This window comes from Anolis sagrei, chromosome X (assembly GCF_037176765.1).
Source record: "Anolis sagrei isolate rAnoSag1 chromosome X, rAnoSag1.mat, whole genome shotgun sequence".
In the NCBI taxonomy this organism is placed as follows: Eukaryota; Metazoa; Chordata; class Lepidosauria; order Squamata; family Dactyloidae; genus Anolis; species Anolis sagrei.
Window position 1 is genome coordinate 23,135,986 of NC_090034.1, and position 21,208 is coordinate 23,157,193.

The 21,208-nt window shown below is 41.8% G+C and overlaps 1 protein-coding gene across 1 annotated transcript in view; it reads left to right on the plus strand.

Annotated features, from left to right (window-relative positions):
* Positions 1 to 21,208, plus strand: part of LOC132781878 (netrin-3) — a 97,736-nt gene that overhangs the window by 62,722 nt on the left and 13,806 nt on the right. Inside the window, exons 4-5 of the mRNA XM_060786405.2 lie at positions 8,896 to 9,045; positions 11,033 to 11,086. Coding sequence (XP_060642388.2) covers positions 8,896 to 9,045; positions 11,033 to 11,086 — 204 coding nt within the window. The remainder of the gene's footprint in view (positions 1 to 8,895; positions 9,046 to 11,032; positions 11,087 to 21,208) is intronic.

Sequence of the window (21,208 nt, forward strand, 5' to 3'; positions counted from 1 at the left end):
AGGTCAGAGAGAGAGGCCCTAACCTGGGGCAGCCACCCATACAGCAGTGTTGGTGAAGAGGGCCCAGCAGAGACTGTACTATCTGAGACTTTTAAAGAACCAACAACTAAATGAAAAACTGTTGGTGACTTTGTACTGCTGTGCTTTAGAGAATGTCCTAACCAACTGCATCTGCGCATGGTTTGGTAAATGCACAGTAGCAGAGAGGAAGGCGCTCCAAAGGGTCACTATTTCTGCACGCAAACTCTTTGGTTACTCTCTTTCTCCCCCCTTTGGAAGAACTTTATAGTTCCCACAGTCTTAAGGGGATCTTAAGGGTATTCTTGGGGATCCATCTCATTTGGCATATTCTTTATTTAAATTATTACCATCTGGCAGACAATACAGGGTGACAAAGGCAAGGACAAACAGACCGAGAGACATCTTTTATCCTAGAGCTATAACTATATTGGACTCCGTAGCTTCACGTTGATGTGGTATTGGGGGCTGTGTGGTGGTGGTTGGAGTGCAGAGGGATGGGTGTGTTTAATTTGAGATGTATGCTGGGAAAGGCATTTAATTTAGTTGTGCAATGTATAATAACAATAAAGTTATTCTATTCTATTCTACCCAGCTTCTCACAACCAGCCACTGCAGACAGAAATGCTCACAAACCTGGAACCAACTTAATATAGGTGGAGGTACCAATTGGCAGGAACTTCTCCAATATTGAGCAAACTCTACAGATGAAAGCTCTTTCTTATATAAAAAAGAGCATTGGGGATAAGGGAACCCACATATACCCCTTTGCTTTTGGCCTGAAGATCCATGCTCTGTGTTTTTATCACTGAGCACATTTCTCTCTCCCTTCTGGCTTTCACTGTCAGTAGGAGCGTTGCTGCCCCAAGATAGTATCTTCTGAATCCCTTGGGAATTAACCCTAAAGCAGAGAAACCCATAGCCTTGACTCCAGACAAGGCACCATTCCTTTGGCAGGGGTCTTTAGTGGCTGAAAGAATCCAGCAAGTATGATGAGCATCCCATCAACTAGTCATGGACCAGAGTTTGTTTTAAAGACAGAGTGGGAGTGCGGGGAAGTATCATGGTTTCCATCTGTGTAACAGTCAAACATGATTCCCAAGCCAAACAAACACATGCACATGCACATATCCCCCCAAAGAGATGTTATCTTTTCCCTAATTTTCACCAGATGGGACCTAGTTAAAGCCCCATGTCCCAGCACACTGGGCCTTCCCCGACTCAGCGGGAACTGCGCATACAGCACCTAATGGGGAACAGATGCAGTAGCCCTTATCAGATCTTGGCTGGGATTGGAAACGGACGTGTTTCTGATGAGAGTATTTGGGGGGCTCAGCTGTGATAACACATGGCAGCGGGTGGCGGAGTCCTCGAATGATGTCGGGCTTTCTTTCAGTCACAACATGCTTTGATGCAGGGGAATTTGGGGAAAGGGGCTCCTTCACTGAGCTGTTTCCCTTCCTCATGGAAATGGTAAAATGACTACATGCCTTTTGGTTGGCTCCAGTGCAGGAGATTGTCACAGAACCGTCCTCTGTTTTGATGCATTCTTTATCCGTTTCGATTGCCAAAAATGCTAAGGACCTTATCCCACGTGGGGTGCAGGGGGGAGCATCATCTAAGCATGGTGTTTATTGATTTACAATATTTATATTCCGCCCTTCTCACCCCAAAGGGGACTCAGAGTGGATCACAGAACACATATACAGCAAACATTTAATGCTGTTATACACTGGCAAGACAAACAACTGTATATAGATAGAGGTATATATAGCCTTTCCTATCTTTGGCATCTTGGAGACTGTGCTTGGTTCCAGCCATGGGGGGAGAGATGTGCTGTCACTCCATCTTCCCTTCTGAAGAGCTTCTTCCTTGATCAAATTGCTGACATTTTTCTGACATTTCCTTATGGGTACCTTAAATACCTCCCTGCTTTTAAAGCAGTACCTACTTATCTACTCACATTGCTGTTTTTGAAACTGCTAGGTTGGCAGAAGCTGGGGTAAAAGCCAGGAGCTCTCCCCAAACTGTAGTGTTTAGTCCTGTTGCAAAACGCTATGTTCTGTATTCATAACTTATCATGTGTCTTCTGAATTTGCTGGTTTACCCATTAGTATTGTTGTCTAACTTCAGCATTGGGAGGGATCGAACTCTGTCATTAAAGGCAAAGAAAAATAGTGATCTAACAAAGTGACAATATTTCTTTTCATTTTTTTAAAAAATATGATCAAAAAGAATCAGACAGTTGCATTATGGAAGAGTACCGGGGACTCATTTGCGCATGTTATAACATTTGCCCACGTCATCCTATTTGATTCAATGCGGGCAATGCCCACAGCTCTCATCCCCCATTATTTTTGGTACTTTAGAAATGAAATATCGCAGATCCTAAGTTCCCGAGACAATCCCAGCCCATCTTCTTTTTTACGTTTACTAACAAATCATGACGGGCACCGACAGGAAGTCCCCCCTGTTCCATAGGATCGGCTCCGTCACTTTCCATTGTCTAAAAGGATTATAGCTGTTTTAAAAGGGGGAAGGGTGTGGGATAAGGCCCTAAGTAGACTGTTTTAGAGATAAAAGACATTACAGCATAAGGCAAAGATGGGACATACCAGTTGTAGCCTTCCAGCCTTCTTACATAGTTGGACAATCCTCTGTTTTGAAAGCTCCCTCTAGCTCCCTCCTCTAGATGTAAGTGAAACAGTCCTAAAAAGGGAGGAGCCAAATCCTATATGATTAGGTTGGAGGGCGCTTGTCATCTTTTCCAACTTTATGATTCTGTAATTCTAAGCTTCAACAGCAGAATGAACTTTGAAGGGAGGAGAATAGGCTCTTTCTAATAATGCTGATGGTGGTGATGATGATCATGATGATGATTATGATGCTTTATTTCTAGACTCCCCTCTCTCCCCAGAGGGGCTCAGGGTGGTTTACGTACATATTAAAAGGCAGACATTCAATGGCACAATTAAATCACACAATATCAAAAGATTAAAAATAAACATTAACAGACTTATGATAATACGAGAATTCATATTTAAAAAATAAGAAATACAAATGCTAAGGAAAACATAATTATACCAATAAAACATAATTTAACAAAAGTATATGCCCTAAACAGTTAAAACGACCAAATTGCAAAGGTGCCAAGCATCAGTTGTAATTCAAAATGGACCGTGGCAGCCATAAAGTGCTGGTTGTGCTAGTCCTCCTCCTCTCTGTATGCTAAGGTACATAGGTGTGTTTTCAGAAGTTTCTTGAAGGAGAAGAGGGTAGGGGCCATTTTTATTTCTTTAGGGAGGAAGTTCCAGAGACGGGGAGCAATCATGGAGAAGGCCCCCTCTCTTGTTCCCACCAGCCTTGCCTGTAAAGGGGTTGGAACAGAGAGCAGGGCCTCCTCCACTGACCACAGTGCACGAGGTGGTCTATATAGAGAAATGCAATTTGAAGATAGCCTGGACCCGAACCATTCAAGGCTTTATAGGTAAAGGTCAACACTTTAATGTATGTATTGTCGAAGGCTTTCATGGCCGGAATCACTGGGTGGTTGTAGGTTTTTCAGACTGTATGGTCATGTTCTAGAAGCATTTTCTCCTGACGTTTCATCTGCATGTATGGCAGGCATCCTCAGAGGTTGTGAGATCAGGAGTGAATGCTTCTAGAACATGGCCATACTGCCCAAAAAACCTACAACAACCAACTTTGTATTTAGCTCAGAAGCAGACCAGTAGACAGTGGAGCTGCTGTAACATGGAAGTGGTTCTCTCCCTGTACAGAGCCCTACTTAGTAACCTGGCTGCTGATCTCTATCTGAACCAGGCCTGTAGCCAGGATTTTGTTTCCGGGGGGGGGGGGGGGGGGGCTGTGTCTGAGTGAAAGAGGGTCTACCCTAGCAAACCTTTTGTATTGTTACCCCAATATCCCCATGCATATGGGATATATTGAGCATGGTGATCAGATCATGATATGAATAAACATAACAGTTTAAATAATGTACCAGTAAGGCCTTCTCGCGGACCACCATGAGAATTTCGGGGGGCAGCCTCTTTCTAAGAGGACCTTCATGGAAGAAGGCAGATTCCTGTTGGTTCAGCTCTTTCAATACCTCCAAGGTTCACCAAAGGAGCTCATACAGATGCCTCCCAAGCCATCTACTTCCCATTGTGCTGCTCAGCAATGAAAAATGGGCAGAACAGCATGTAAGAAGAAATACGCAGCCAGAAAGCCACAGGCTGCCATTGGAATAAATGAATGGATGAATTTTTATTTCGTTTAGTAACCATAGAAGTCATAAATAAAATAAAAATAAAATAAACGATTAGCTATAAGATCTTTATGACACAATACAGGGGAAATCAGCAGTACTTGAAGTGCTATGTCAACATCCTACATGAAGTTGCAGCCAAACAAAGCAGGCCACTTTGATGTGGAACAAATAGATAAACAGACTTATAGCTAGTATTGTCTTTTGAATTTTTTCTTTGCATCTTAATTTTATTTGAGAGAGTTTGGGCGCTGGGGATTTGTTGTTCCGTTTTTTAAAATGATTGAGCAGAATTCTGTTAGAAAGGAGGAAGAAAAGTTGTGAAGAAAACAGTGGAGGGTCATTACAGAAAAGGATATTGAAAAGGTCTGAAAATACCGGGCGCTTCTTAATTACTAGGTTTCTTACAGCGAGGGAGAATTGTGAGGGTTAGAAATGCACTTTGGCATTAATAATGATGATGATGATGATGATGATGATATTGATATCTGCCTCTCCTTTCAGCTTGAGGTGGGACACAACAGGGTTAAAACAGAACAATAAAACACAACACTATTAAAACATATATAACACAAGACCACACCATTAAAATATAGATTAAAATCTACACATTAAGATTGACTAGGTATTGACAAGTACAAATTCAGAATCAACAAGCAAACTCCATATATATTCAATCTCTACTAATTTAGAAATAGACAAGCATCATCTGTATATATGATGCTTTCATGTTTGTTTTTAGGGATGTGTGATCCATTAACAAATGGTTCAAAGGTCATTACAAAACTGGGGGGGGGGAGGTGTGCTGGTGCTTCATTTCTAAAGTGTTAAAAAAAGTACACTTAGTGAGAACATTGTTACTGTAATGAGACTAACAACATTTCTTTACTATTTTGTTACAATAATTGCGCATAATTAAATTACAATAATTGAGGAAACTTCAGGGGTTCCTATCTCCCTCGTTTTAAAGCTATCGGGGTGAAACTTGCTACAGTGATAGAACACAGTGCCCACTGTTAGCTCACCAAAATGTTTCACTTATCCATGGATTTTTGGCGAATTTTCAAACTTTTTATAAACAACATTTTTAATACTACAGAAAATCTGTTCCTACTTTGAAAGTATTATTTTCTGTTTAAATGTGTATTCTTTACTTTGAAAGTTGTTTTTCTACTCCAGAAACTTTGTTTTTGTGGCAGAACCTTTATTAAAATGGTGGAGATTCAACAAAGCAAAATGTGCTATAGGGCAATGTCCCTTGTGCAAAGACGAAGTTTTTGCAGTGTAATAAACTTTCACTATGTTTTTGTGACAGAACCAATTAGGAACTGCCATTCATAACCCAGGAACAGAAACCATAGTGTAGGATATTAACAACTGTATTGGAACTCTGGCAGGCTACAGATCAATCTCCTCTCCTAATTGGGGCTTTCTGATGCTGATGCATACTGGGAAATGTAGTTTAGGGCAGAGCATTTCGAATTATTTGGCATAGGGCTCCTCCCCTTCCCAAACGACATTTCCCAGAGTTCTATGCTGTTCCTAAAATGCACTGCTCCCTCTTTCCATGGCTCCTAATGCCAAGATTCCACTAATTCCAGGCAGGCAGGCAACCTTTTAGGCTTAATGGCTTTGTTTCCTTGCACTGAATATGGAACTGACTTTGGGAGACTTCTGAGATTTACAAAACGAAAACAGAAAAGTATGGGGTAAGTTTCAATTCTACAATATTTGGTGTGGGCCATGCAAATGCTTCAGATATGGCTTCCAAGTTACAAAACTTCCAATTTTCTTACGATTTCCGACACTTCCAATTTTTTTGTACATGCCTAGTTTATATGTATATGCATCCCCAAATGCATATGAGGGCAGGAAGCCTTGCTCTCATTCTGATTTGGCTTTAAACCTCACTACATAAATGTTGTTCTTTGGGGTTTTGTGGCAGGATTTGTACAGGTTTGCATTCACTTTGCTCTGAGGTTGAGAGAGTGTGATTTCTCCGAGATCATCCTGAGGGTCTTCTTTACTGAGCAGGGATTTGTACCATGGTCTCCAGGGTCCAAGTCCAATGATGAATCCCTTGCACCAGTCTGCTGGCCATGGAGCCCATGGCAAATCCATGCATTACAGAGGCAACACCATGAAATCATTTCCAAGCAAGAGTCACTCTGGTGATCTCTAGAGTTCTAAAGCTCTTTCAACCACTGAGCCTTTTTTGAAGCAAAAGTTTATCATGGGGGAGAAAGGATACATGGAGCCCCTTAGTATGGAGCCCAAGGGCTATGTAGAGCACAGTGTGAGAACAGCTCTAGAGGGAAAGTAAAGGGAAATAAAAAGGCTAACAGTTTCAAGTTTAAAGTATTTGGTTCAAAAGTATCTCCTTCTGCTGCTTTGTGATCTGTTGCGGGCGTGGAGGAAACAAGAGAACCATGTGTTTACAACATTAAGATTTTTTTTTCATAGTAACCCAAATAAACTTGTTAATTTTGGGAAATGAGCAGTAAAGAGTAAAACCTCAACAATAACTTCCCAAGCTCTGAACACATTTTCTGTTGGATCTCAGCAGGCTTATCTAGAGACAGCATCATCTGGCAGGAGCTACTATTCCTCTCAATGTTTTTTTTAAAACTGCAGGACACTATGAGATATTTAAATAGCAATGTCCTGATACAAAGAACCCAGAGCAAGTATCAGTGCCAACTTTGCAAGCCTGTTCCTGGCTTATAGCCATGGAAAGACTCTTTGGGGGGGGGGGGGCTGACCACCGTTTCAGGCAAAATGCCAGCCTTCTCCCCACAGGCAGGGAAGGAGGGATGGGCTGCTCCTCAATCTCACAGGATTTGGTTTGCCCTATGTGCATGCAGATTGATTTCCTGTTGCAAATGGATGGTACTGACAATACATAGTGGGCTAATTACATTTACAAAAACTAAGACTCAATTACTTTTTTAAAAAAATACATTGCCCACCTCATCACACTCAGGACACTCTAGCTCAAAAATCCACCTATGAGATTCGACATAGTGAGGCCTCATTTGAGCCCTGCTTTCCTTTCTGGGGTTTTAAGAAAGATATAGACAACTTGGAATGGCTTTAGAGAAGGATATTGAAAATGGTTAGAGATATGGAGAGTAAAACACACAAGGAAAGGTAAAAGAAGCTGGGCATGCTCAGAAGAGAAGACCAAGAGTGTTGTTGTTTTTAATCATGTCAGAAGCAGCTTGAAAAACTGCAAGTTGCATCTGGTGTGAGAGAATTGACTGTCTTCAGAGACATTGCCCAGGGTACATCTGGATGTGTTACCATCCTGTGGGAGGCTTCTCTGGATAATATGACTGCACTATTGAAATACCTCAAGCACTGCCACAAAGAGGAGTGTGAAGGCTTACTCTCAGCTGCCCTGGAAGGGAAAATGAGGTCTATTGGTTTTAAGTTTCAGGAGAATAGATTCCAGTTGAACATGAGAAGAAACATTGGCAGCAAGAGTGTTTGAGCAGTGGGATCAATTGAAGAGATTGAGGGCCTCATTCTCTGGATGTCTCCAAAAAGAGGCTGGACAGTTACCTGCTGTGCAATGCTTTAGCTGGATTTCTTGCACTGAGTATATGAGGTTGAATGCAATGGTCTTGAAGGCCCATTCCCACTCTATGATTGTATAATTGCAGTTGTTATGCAAACCATTAGTCACAATGTAAACTGTTAGTCACCCTATCAAGGAATGAAATCCCCAGCACTTTAACTCTAGGTATTTCAAGCCTCCACTGGTTATTTGTTACGTATATAATTCTGATTGTTTACTGTATTATAAATGTGTGTATTGGTATGCAATTTTACCTTAACTCTTTGTTGTGGGAGGGGCTGCAAACAATGTGATCAGAACTAGGGTTGTTCAGGACTCAGACTCCATTTTAAAACAGTATGCTTTTAAGAAGACAGTATGATGTGTGCTTCAGACTTCGGTAGGAACTGTTTGCTTTCAGATGCCAGTAGAAACAGTATGCTTTAGACTTTAGTAGGAACTGTATGCTTAGAGACTTCAGTAGAAACAGATGCCTGTTTTTAGAAATTGGTTGAAACAGTCTACAGAGACTCTATTAGACTCTCAGAACAGAGAGATGCTTTGGACTTTGAACTGTTGATTATAAGAACAATCCCATGTGCTATCCACTCTGAAAAACTTCTTCAAATTCTATTTGTAACTGAATTGATAAGCAAAGCACCAATATGTTGAATACATGAAGTTTGTGAGTAAACCAATTATGTTACTTTTAAAGAAGTCTGCTTATTTGCCTTGCATGAATGCCATTTCCCCAAAATGTTATGATTCTAACAGGTCATGCTTTTACCAAGGGGTTATGGCATCATTTTTCAAACGATGATGACTTCTAACAAGGTCCTGCCTTCCCAAGGATCATAAAATTTCCAAAAGGTTATGGAAATTTCCATTTTCCAATATATATTTTTTGTATTTCAAAGAGCACTTGCTTCCTGTTAGCATGGATTGTGAATTATAATGTAGATGAATGTATGTGTGTTCGCAGCTTACAGCCGTTCTCCCTTTCCTCTGTCCTTTCCTCTCCCCTGCCTCCCTCCGCATCCTTCTTGTTTAGCTTGTGACTGCCACCCGGTTGGTGCTGCTGGGAAGACCTGCAACCAGACGACTGGTCAGTGCCCTTGCAAAGATGGCGTGACAGGATTAACCTGCAACCGCTGTGCCAAAGGCTATCAACAGAGCCGTTCGCCAGTGGCTCCATGCATCAGTGAGTAAAGCAGTGAGGTGTTTACGCATGCTTGTGGTGTAGGCTGGTCAGAGTGTCAACAAGTGTTGCTTGTCACACACAAACATTCAGCTGAGCCCAGGGATCATTGTATGTGTTGTTACTGACAGAGTGCATACTAATCCAACAATCAAATATTTGTTAAACTCTTTAAACTTTATAGCAAAGGAGGTTAGAAACTATTTTAATTGGATTACTTATCACCTGGTTTTATAGAGATCTGGTTAAGCTGATCTTGTCTACACCATCCCTTAAGTCAGACAAGCAAAGAGATCAATTCCTTGATTATCTTGTATATGTATTTTGTTGTGTCAGTTGATAATTAAACTATGTTACAAAATTTGAAAGATTTTCTGTTCCTGGTTTAAAAGGGTTATTTCCTGTTTAACTGTGCAGTCCTTATTTTGAAAGTACTTATTATACTACAGAAACTGCATTGTCTTTGTGACTGCCACAAACTAGGTTGAACTTATTTATTTTGTATCAAAAGCATTGCATAAATTAGTATAAAACTGATAAAAATAGGAGCACAGGCGGCTAAGTATCTTTTGACCAAAAATGGGCAACAGCAATGGCATTGTCTATAGCCACCAACAATTCTTCCTCTGTACATGAGGCAGGGCATAGTGGTCAAGCATACAGATGCGGAGTTGTCTGTTCTACACAAGGTATAGGATTCTTTTAGGTAGTGCCATTTTGCCAGGTTGTCTTTTGATCTGCCCACTCCACTTCTGAGTCTGTTCAGGGACTTCCAAGTTGCCCATTCTTAGTTTGCCTCTGGAGGAAGACCCTCGTGGCAGGCCATCCAGTTGGGATTTCCTGGTTTAGCTGCCCAGAGGGATATTCTTGCTGTTGATGGGGGGACGCCAAGAGGAGTGGTAGTTCTCATAAAGCTTTTCCTTGATTTGAGTCTACTGGGAGGGGGGTGGTAGCTATGTAGTGGATGGCTTTCACAGTGTTCAACCTTATTTTTCTCATATTTAGCAGCAACTTTCTGTCACACATCGGGGGGGGGGGGGGAGCAATGCCAGCTAGCTTGTAGAGTTTATCAACAGGTGTAGGTTTAAGACACCCTGTGATTATTCTTCATGTTTCATTCAATGCTATGTTCATCTGTTTTACATGGGCAGACTTATGCCAAACAGGGCAGGCATATTCAGCAGTTGAGTAAGACAAGGCCAGGGCTGATGTTCTTATTAATTTTGGGTCTGCACCCCATGTGCTGCCAGTAAATTTCTGCAGGATGTTATTGCGTGCAGCTATTTTGTGCTTGGTGTTCAAGCAGTGTTTCCTATATACTAGTGTTCGATCTAAGGTAACACCGAGATATTTAGGATGGAAACAATGTTCAAGCTCTTGACCTTCCCAGGTGACTTTCAATTTCCTTTTGAAACTAGGTTGAACTGATGGAGACTCATTGTTGAGAGACTAAAAAAAACTAGAGCAAAATGTGCTGTAGCAGGATGTCTTGCAAAAACAAAGTTTTTGGTAATTTAATAAACTTTACCCATGTTTTTATGACAAAACCTATTAGGAAACAACATTTATAACCAGGAACAAAAATCGTGTTACATAGTGTTATGTATGGGCTTAACTTTCCTTAGATGCTTAAGGGAAGAGCACTTACTTCATTTGCAGGGAGACATATATGACTGAATCCCGGGTATCATTAGGTGATGAACAGCCCTAGAAAGCTGTGATCAGTCAAAGAAGCTGATACTGTACTATGTGAAATTGTCTGACATTATACTGTTTTTATATATGAACAGCAAGCAATCCGAGGAGAAGTAAAGAAGCTCCGCAGATGAGAGAATGTTTCCTAGGTTATGTTGCAGAAAGCATGGGAAACACCAGAAGGGTCACACACTTATTTCAGTCTCTCTGTCTACCAGCTGTGAGAAGTGTAGCAAGGCAGGGAAATAAATGTATATTCTTAAGCCAACTAAGAAAACCCATCTTTCTTTTCCAGAAATCCCTGCCATCAACCCAACCTCTGTGGTCGTCAGCACAGAAGAACCAACAGGTGAGCGGTTGCTGTACTGGAAAGTCAAGGTGGCATCCCTGCCCTTGCTTATTTCTGATCTGTGTATCTTCTAAAGTTCTCATTTTGCTTTCTGTGCAGAACTTCAAAAGACAACATCCATGAAAACTCAATACAATTATATATCTGCTTTTTTGCAGTGTATAATACAATAGTAATAATTGTGATTATATATTTATTTATTTATTTATTTATCTGCCTCTCCTGATGGCTTGAGGCAGGGTACAACAGAGTCAAAAACATATGAACTATCTGTCTGTCTGTCTATCTATCTATCTATCTATCTATCCAAAATAAAGAAAGAACAGCACTCAGAAACAGGGGAATTCCAGACAGCAAACAACCAAGTGCCAGTTAACACCTCCCAAACAAAGGATGCATCCAGACACAGCAGCCAAGCTACCTCTATGCAAATACCTTCACTGATTGACTTTGCAGCTTCGTAGCTACTCAATGCTATTCAAGCCAGGACACCTCTATGCAAATACCCTCACTGATTGACTTTGCATCTTCATGGCTATTCAATGCCATTCAAACTAGGACACCTCTGTAAATCCCCTCATTGATTGACTTTGCAGCTTCATGGCTTCTCAATGCTATTCAAGCTTGCTAACGGCAACATTCACACTTCCTTCAAACAGAAAAGGGGTCTTTCTCCCACCCTGGACATTTCACAGATATATATACACCCCACTTGCATCACTAGCAACAGAACCTCTGAGGATGATTGTCACAGATGCAGGCAAAATGTAAGGAGAGAATGCTACTGGAACATGGCCATACAGGCCGAAAAACTCACAGCAACCCAGTGAGCCTTTGACAACACATAAAATAGATACAATCAATTACATAGATAAAAACACAAAAATATAAAGAATGTGCACCAAATTCAGTGTATATGTATATTCACCATCAGTAGCATAGGACTGTACCGGGGGGGGGGGGGGGGATGCAAATGAACTGAAGAAGCAATGCATGTATAATTTTTAGAACTGATTTGACTTCAAATAAAACTAAAAGTGAATGGAATGTGAGTCAAAGTGAACTCACTGTCATCCCTACCACTGCTTTCAATTGTGCCTGGAAAGAGACTATTAGCCAGTGGAGGTGTTGTAAGAGATAGTTGTTAAGGTCTCTGTAACCAGTTGGGACAGTTCCTGGTTGTTCTTGATAGGCAGCCTCTTTTGAGTGCATTGCGTTCATCCAAATGGGATGTAAATAAGTCACGTGTCATTATGACCACATCAGACAATTCCAGGAAGCGGTGATGTTGAGGCGGGGTGTATTCGCTTTAATAGTTTTGTTTCAGCCTTTCAGGCTGGAAAGAAATTCAAATGAAAGTTGGCAAACCCCCAAACAGTGGTATCACAGGGAAGCCCAGAACGACTTGAGAAACCCAAGATTCCTCAATTCAGCAGTAGCTGCAAGTGAGGCATCCCACATCTGTAACTCCAGAGTCCAAAATACCTGAAAATCCAAAATTGCCCACATAGGTGCCTGAGATAGTGGCATCTTTTCTTTCTCTTGGTTCAAGGTGCAAAAACTTTGTTTGTCATGACACTCTGCCTCGTCCACCACTCAGATTCAGCGCTCCGCACATATCCCAGTTAGGTATTTATGGGGCTTTTAATGAAGAATTTACATCTAGCATCAGATTTGGTGACAATCGTCTGATTCCTTTTGACCCTAATGTGCAAACAAAAAACTTTTCCAAAATGACAGAGAGAAAAACAACAACAATCCAACCATCAGCCTGCCTTTCTGCTGGCCAACACTAAAGCTATTGCTGTGAGACTTGGCAAAGGAAAAGAGTTTCATGAAGGGCCATGCTTTCTCTTGTTGCCTCATGCTGAGTTTCTCCAGCACAGGCAATCTGGATATCTATTCCTCCCTTCCCAGGCACAAGCCTTTTCTCCTCTGTGTTTTTGGCTGGATTTTATTAGTTCCTTAGGAGCAGGAGTAACAACAAAACATTGCAGTGAGTTGTGCATGTCAAGCTGATTTTAGTGCCAACTAGAGTCGACCCACTGAAATGAATAAGTGTTCTATTTGTTCCATGAAGACACTGCATCTCATTTGATCTTCCATCCTCTAGCTTTTGAAAGAGGAGGAACTTATCTGCAAAGCACATCAGGCATGTGTTGGACATTCTTTGCTTTATAGTGTTAGTCTCCCATCAGATATCAGGAGAATTAAAAGTCCCCGTAACTGTCAGTTCTTGCATCTTTGGGATTTCTGAATGGAAAAAGGGAGCAGTCCAGAAGTATTAGCAGTAGGACTCAAAGCAGATTACAGCACTTACATACATAGGCAAACATTCAGTGCCTTTACAATCATATACAATGAGACACACAAAGGCAGAGGCTTCTCTTTTCATTTCCAGCTTCTAGAGTTGGTGCTCATCTCTGGCTCTGGGAAGGTGCTTTTCTCCATTTTCAAGCTGAGGAGCCTGTGTTGTCACCTCCTGGTTGAACAGCCTTCAGGTCAGTTGTTCAGCCAACATTCAGCAGTTCAGCAGCACAGGGGTTTAACCCCTTGCACCACCACATACAGTTGGAAGTTGGATACAGTTGGAAATTGGGAGTAGGAGTGGTTTCTCATTCATATTCTTTGGAAAGATGTGGTCTATCCCACAGCTTTGTGATTCAGATTATGTATATTGGTGGTCATTCAGAAAGACTGTATTCTGGGTTTTTTTTCCAAAGTGTATATCTGAGAACCAGGACTCCTGCATTCCCAGTAGCTCCTTCTTTAGTTCAGAACCTTCTGAATCTCTTGGTCCATTTCTGTCTCCATTGGATGGTGTCCTTTCCTGTTCAGCTCCCATTGCCATAATCCATCATTGCATCACTGCCCCTTGCTGGTCTTGACATAACAAATATTCTGGGCATAACATTCTAATAGAAGTTTGATGGGTTTTTTTTTTCTTTGATCAAAAGAAACAATAAGTAGGGAGTCAAATGTGTAGGGCAAACTCGTTGTCCAAGCCAAAATTGGATCCGAGTACATCTCTCGCATACCCACACATCCCCATTATGCTTTGTTCTATGCATGACTCTACTGTGTATAGCTCTGAAGGAATTCAGCAGTAAAATAGGTGCAGCCGTAACACCTAATTAAGTTACATCTCTTCTCAAACAAAATATTCCTTTACAAGAGAAGAAAAAGGGCAGGGGAAATAAACCAGATGTGCAAACCAACCAAGTCAGGCTTTTTCTTCCATATTATACATACAGAAAGAGTCAATGCCAAATTCAGCTGATGGAAACATTTCGTGAAACTCAATGGAAGTGTAGCCCAACAGCTGCCCACTTTCACCATCTCCGCTTTCTCTTTCATATCAAGTGACACACAGTTACCTTCTATAGACATACTGCGGCTTCTCCAGACTTCGTTACCTCAATCTGTTTCTCTTCCATGTACACTTATTTGGCTTGCTGCTTGCAGGTTATTTTGTTTTCACATGCTCCCTCACAAGGGAGGCCCACCACTGATGCTGCATTCAATGCCTTAGAAATGTGATGCTATTTATTCGTTCAGCCGTTCCATGCCAGAGCTACCTGTTGGCAGTCACCACCCCAGCACCTTCAAGGTCAAACTGGTCCCTTCAAGGATAACATCCATCCACCTTGCCCTTGGTAGGCCCCTCTTCCTTCTTACTTCCATTTTCCCCAGCATCATTATCTTCTCCAAGCTATCCTATCTTCTCATTATGTAGCCAAAGTACTTCATTTTTGCCTTTAATATCCTTCCCTTGAGTGAGCATTTGGGCTTTATTTCCTGTAGTTTTGCCCAAGAAACAGCCTTACAACAAGGTTTAAAGCAACTAAAAAAACTTTACTTCAGCAAAATGTTAATGTAACAAACAGCAGCAAAGGAACAGAAGTAAAATCCCAAAAGCAAAGCAAAAGTCTTACATCAGACATGAAATAAGAGTCTTTGGCAAAAAGTCTTAGCGAGGCACTTCACAGACACTGGAGCTGCAAGCAAGAAAACTGGAGCACAGAAGCACTAAGTAGAATGGTTGCTGCCAACATTGACCACTCACTTTACTGCTGATTTATAGCCCTCAGCTCCCAGCACAGGTGTTCTTGGGGGCGAAGTCTGATTGCTCAGCTTCCTTGCAGCAATTCTAGCTGACCTTTTCCTTTCACCCTTCGGCATTCCTGAAACATAGGAAGTGGCAGTATGTTTTCCTCTCCCTCTTCTTCCTCCTCAACACTTGCCCCAAATTCCCAACTCCTACATCTTCAAGGTCCTGTTTTACCTCCTCCTCAGATGAAGATGAGTACACAACAAGTGTACTCTCAGGATTTTCCTCCAACACCACAGTTCAAACGCATCTCTCTTCCTTCGCTCAGCCTTCCTTATGGCCCAGCTCTCACCTCCATAGGTTACTATGGGGGATACAATTGCTTTAACTATGTGGATCTTTGTTGCCAGTGTGATGTTTCTACTCTTCACTATTTTATCGAGATTGGTTATTGCTCTCCTCATAAGAAGGTAACATCTAATTTCCTGGCTGCTGTCTATGTCTGCAGTCATCTTCACACCTAGAAATGCAAAGTCTGTCGCTGTCTCCACATTTTCTCCCTCTGTTTGCCATTTATCAATCAGTCTGGTTGCCATCATCTTGGTTTTTTCGATGTTTACCTGCAACCCAACTTTTGCACTTTCTTCTTTTACCTTGGTTATAAGGCTCCTCAGCTCCTCCTCACTTCCAGCCATCAAAGTGGTATTATCTTCATATCTAAGGTTTCTTCCAGCAATTTTAACTCCAGTCTTGGATTCATCAAGCCCTGCATGCTTCCTGATGTGTTCTGCTTATAAGTTGAATAGGGAGGGTGCTGTACTCCTTTCCCAATCCTGAACTGGTCTGTTGTTCCATGGTCTGTTCTCACCGTTGTTACCTGGTCGTTATACAGATTCCTCAGGAGACAGACAAGAACTTGCCACCATTTATTATGATCCACACAGTCAAATGCTTTAGAATAGTCAATAAAACAGAAATAGCTGTTTTTCTGAAACTCCCTGCCTTCCTCCATTATCCAGCGGATATTGGCAATTTGGTCTCTCTGCTTTTTCTAAACCCAGCTTGTACATCTGGCAACTCTCGTTCCATGTATTGCTGGAGTCTACCTTGCAGGATCTTGAGCATTACCTTACTAGCATGAGAAATAAGTGTCACTGTATGAAAGTTTGAGCAATTGGATAGAACCTCCATATATTACACAGTCCAACCAAAAATAAATTATCAGTGTATTGGTTTTTAGGCCTGTTCATGGGGTTATTTAGGGCAGTGACTCAGAAAATTGCATTGTAATTGTCTATCCAATTGCATCAGCTCTAGTTTCTTAGATAAGGTTATCAGGATTTTCTATGGGTCAGCAGATGAAGACTGGTACCTGGCATATGTTCTATATCTCAAAAACTAGAGCTGATTGGAGACAACTGGTGCCATTTTTGTAATTGGCAAGTCCAATATACCCAGAAACAGGTCTAACATTTGAGGCACCAAAATGTGTGTTGACAGTATTGTCATTATCATCACCATCATTATTGCTGTGGAAGGTCCTAGACTAAATTTGTATCTACATGTTTCTAAATGGACCATGCCATTCCTTCTATTCTGTTGTCCAAGCCATTGATAAAGCTGCTGCTTATTTAGTGGTCTAATTTGAGCAAAAGTAGCATTGTGTGGAAAAAGAACCAGGTGAATGTCCAAAGGATGGTTCTTCATTTCGGATGAATACGCGCATGTGTATACAGATCTGGGCTTCTGTACCTTTAACTTCTCCTTCGTTATTACAAATTGCATTTATACTCTGATCTCCAGCCAAAGGCATATTACAATCAAATAAGATAAAATACATACAAACTAAACAAACAGAGCAATGAAACTGCTACCAAAGCATGAAGAGCACAAGAGCATGAAGGATCACCCAAAGGACAGCTTCACTAAACAGGCCATAAAAGCCTTCCTAAAAAGGAAAGTCTGGAGGGACAAATCCTATGAGACATCAGAAGAGCTGCACGCTGTTGTTTCTATTTTGCAAATGTGAGCTTGGGGTCACCCGTTAAGCTTTGTGTTGTATCACTGCAGGGAAGAGCAGATGAGCCATTGTCCCACATGGAATTCCCCAGCTCTGTAATGTCTTCTCCCCACATCCACACTCCTGTGACCTATGAGAGAGAGAGAGAGAGAGAAGTGCACATACCTTGGGGAATAAGTAAAGGGAAAAACTCAAAGGCTGCATCCTAATGGAAGAAGAGCAACAGACGTGACCAGAAAGCCCATTTTATTGTCCGTGGACTCTTGAGCATGTCTGAGCTTGTTATGTGCTTTTTTGAGGCCCCTTACACATTGGACTGGATTATATGACAGTGTGGACTCAGATAACCCAGTTCAAAGCAGGTATTTAGGATTATCTGCCTTAGTATTCTGGGTTATGTGGCTGTGTGGAAGGGTCTTCACTTTCTCCCTACACATCCTAGATATTTGCTTATATTCCCTTTTAGTGATTCCCCCTTTTCCCATCTCTAACAACAACAACAGTTTATTTCTATTCCGCCCTCTCTCTCCTCTCTCACTTTTAAATCTGAACTCAGTTGGAAGTTCTTTAGGCAGCTATTCTGGTTTCTTTAGGCTGGTGCTAAACTACCCTATATCTTAGGATCTGATCCCAGATAATCTGGTAGTGGAGACTCATATAATCCAGTTCAAAGCAGATAATCTGGGATCAGTTCCTGGGATATAGGGCAATGTTGGGCCCTTCCACACAGCCATATAATGCAGAATATCAAGGCAGATAATCCACAATATCTACTTTGAACTGGATTATCTGAGTCCACACTGCCATATAATCTAGTTCAATGTGGATTTTATACAGCTGTGTGGAAGGGGCCAGATCCAGCCCAATTTTCCAGTAGTTGCCATCTGCTCACCCACAGAAAACCATATTTAATAAGCCTCGGCACTATAAGAAGGCTTTGCGAGACCAGTCACTCTCGTTGCAACGGTGTAGTAACAGCGAGGCCATGGACCATATTTTAGTTCTTGAGAGCCACTGTTGGTCCACGGACCACAGGTTGGGAACCACTAGTATATAATTAGCATATGCAAAAGCTGCCTAGGTCTGCTTCCCATTTGTCCTGTTTTTGGCAATCATTTCCTCTTACTTTAGCCATGTACAACTAGCTAGCATTGTGAGCTGACAATAGGTTTATCTGCCTGTGAAATCAACCTCCTACAATGAGAGGATGTGAGCAGGAGAATGAGAAGATTTATGGCATAAGGTTTATACAGCCCATCATGCCAACAGGCATTTTGCTGGGAAGAACTCCTCTGGTCATAGCCGAGATTCATGGCATGGCTTGGGAAGCTGCACCTATTTGTAGCTGCCAAGTCATTGATGAATGAGTTGATATGTTCATGGCGCCCTTCAGTTCTGGGCGAGAGCGCCTGATCCAGACGACAGAAGGCGCGTAGCATAAATAAAGCCTAGTAAAGAGTGCAAGGAAGGAGCTGTGTGCACTGCAAAGATGAGGTTATGTTTTGTTGAGTCTCCATTTGCTATGACTAAAAATTTTCAGAGAACGGCTGACTATATTTGGAATTACCGAGCTGGCTGCTTAGTCTCATTTTGCAGAGAAAGGACAGTGAGGCAGATTCTGTGCCAAAGACACCCAGATAGCGAGCCTATTTTTCATTGCTTTATTTCGGTCGTCTCTGAAATAAAACAAAAATGTCAGCGTTACCATAACTTCTCGGAGTCTGGAGGTTTCCTCAAGCCTTATAAATCCTCCTGCTCTGAGTTCAAAGCAGAGCCCTGATACCTGTGGTAACATTGGCCATTTTCTGTACCAGTTGGGTGCAGACAGCCCTAGAGGTTGCTCACTGAAGATTTGCAGGTGCAAGCAGTTTTAAAATAAATGAGTTGCAATTATGATTACCAATGCAATTACACTTGCAATTTCAAAATATGTTTTTAGCATCACATTTTTCTCATTATTTTCTAGAAGGATTTTAGTTTCCTTTTGGGAGTGGGGGAGCCCTGAAGGTTGCAAGCTATGCCACTATTTCTTAAACTATGTATCTTGACCCCAAATGGGTTCCCCTTTGCTCAATGTTGAGGTCGCAAAAAATTTGGCAAGAGTAAAAGCTTGTTGAATGCTACCCATTTGCACAAATCTGTTAGCAACAGCATGCAGCATTTGAAGTGGGTTCTGCGGAAAATGCTTCAGCTGTACTCCACGAAAAGGGAAATCAGCCTGTTAAGCAAGCCTTGCAAATGCTGATTTGATTACAATATGTAACCAGGTGGCACAGTGGGTTAAACTGCTGAGCTGCTAAACTTGTTGACCAAAAGGTTGCAGGTTCGAATCCGGGGAGCAGCATGAGCTCCCGCTGTTAGCTGCAGCTTCTGCCAGCCTAGCAGTTCAAAAACATGCAGATGTGAGTACATCAGTAAGTACCGCTCCAGCGGGAAGGTAACAGCACTCCATGCAGTCATGCCAGCCACATGACCTTGGAGGTGTCTATGGACAACGCTGGCTCTTTGGCTTAAAAATGGAGAGGAGCACCAACCCCCAGAGTCGGACATGACTGGACTTAATGTCAGGGGAAAACCTTTACCTTTACTTTTAAAACATTTGAAAGATTTTCTGTTCCTGGTTTGAAAGTATTCTTTCCTGTTTGACTGTGCAGGACTTACTTTAAAAGTATTTGTTTTACTCCAGAAACTTTGTTTTTGTGGTTGCCACAAACTGTGTTGAATTGATTGAGATTTGATGCGATATTCATTGAAAACCTATAGCAAAATGTGTTGGATTATATCTTGCTAATACAAAGTTTTAGCAGTTGAATGAACCAGGACAATGGTACAAAACATATTGTCACCACCCTACCACTCCATTGAACAGCAGGAAGCAGCAGCATAAGCCAGAACTTAAAGCAGATGATATGCCTCCATCTTCTCCATTCTGTAGAGCCACAGTTGCACAGTGGGTTAACCCGTTGTGCTGGCTGAACAAATCTGCAGGATTGGGTGACCTCCCATATGTCAGCTCCAACTCCCCATGCATGGACATGAGGAAAGCCTCCCACAGGATGGTAACACATCCGAGTGTCCCCTGGATAACATTCTTGCAGACAGCCAATTGTCTCACACCAGAAGCAACTTGCATTTCTCAAGTCGCTTCTGACATGGAAAAATAAAACCTCCTCCATTGCTCCATACCCATCAACATTTCACAGACAGAACCAGGATACATGTGGCCAAGCAAAAATGGGGGAAGTTATTATTGAGGAAAAACACAGAGGTTAGGAAAGGCTGCATCAGTTTGCTTTTTTCAAAATCTACTGGCAAGAGCAAGATTTCACACCTTCTTCTAAACCCCCTCCCCACCGAATTAACAGAATCTGGATCAACACTGCCATGTAATCCAGTTTCTGAATCCAGATTATCTGCTTTGAACAGGATTATATGAGTCTACAGTGCTATATATTACAGTTCAAAGCAGATGATCTGCATTAAGAAACTATACTATATGGCATTGTAGATGGGACCAGGATTAAATCTTCTTTGGCCCCATGTACACTGACATATAAATCCAGATTATCTGCTTTGAAGTGGACTGTATGGTGGCATAGATTCATATAATCCAGTTGGAAGCAGATGACATATTCCCAATTGCATGGATGGAGTGGGATAGCAGCATAGGGCAATCCCATCTCTGCCAAATCAGGACAGTTGAAGGGTCTGCATTAAAAGTGTGTGCATTTTCCCTTCTTTTCTCCCTCCTTCCTTCCTTCCTTCCTTCCTTTCTTCCTTCCTTTCCAATTATCTTTTTCAAACTACTTCTTCACGTAAGCCTATGTGGTCTTTTCCAACTCTATGTATTTAAGGCCTTCAACATCCAGGGTGGAATCATGTTGATATAAAAGAGGCAAACAAGAAAGAACTATAAGGGAGAAACCCACCACTGAGCCATCATAAAGTTTGAGGAGTTCGTCACAGTCCTTTGTCTCCTAAAAACAGAATGGGAGCGCAGAACAATGTTAACCAAGGCCTGGCCATTGCAGGCCTGGCTAAGGTGGAAAGG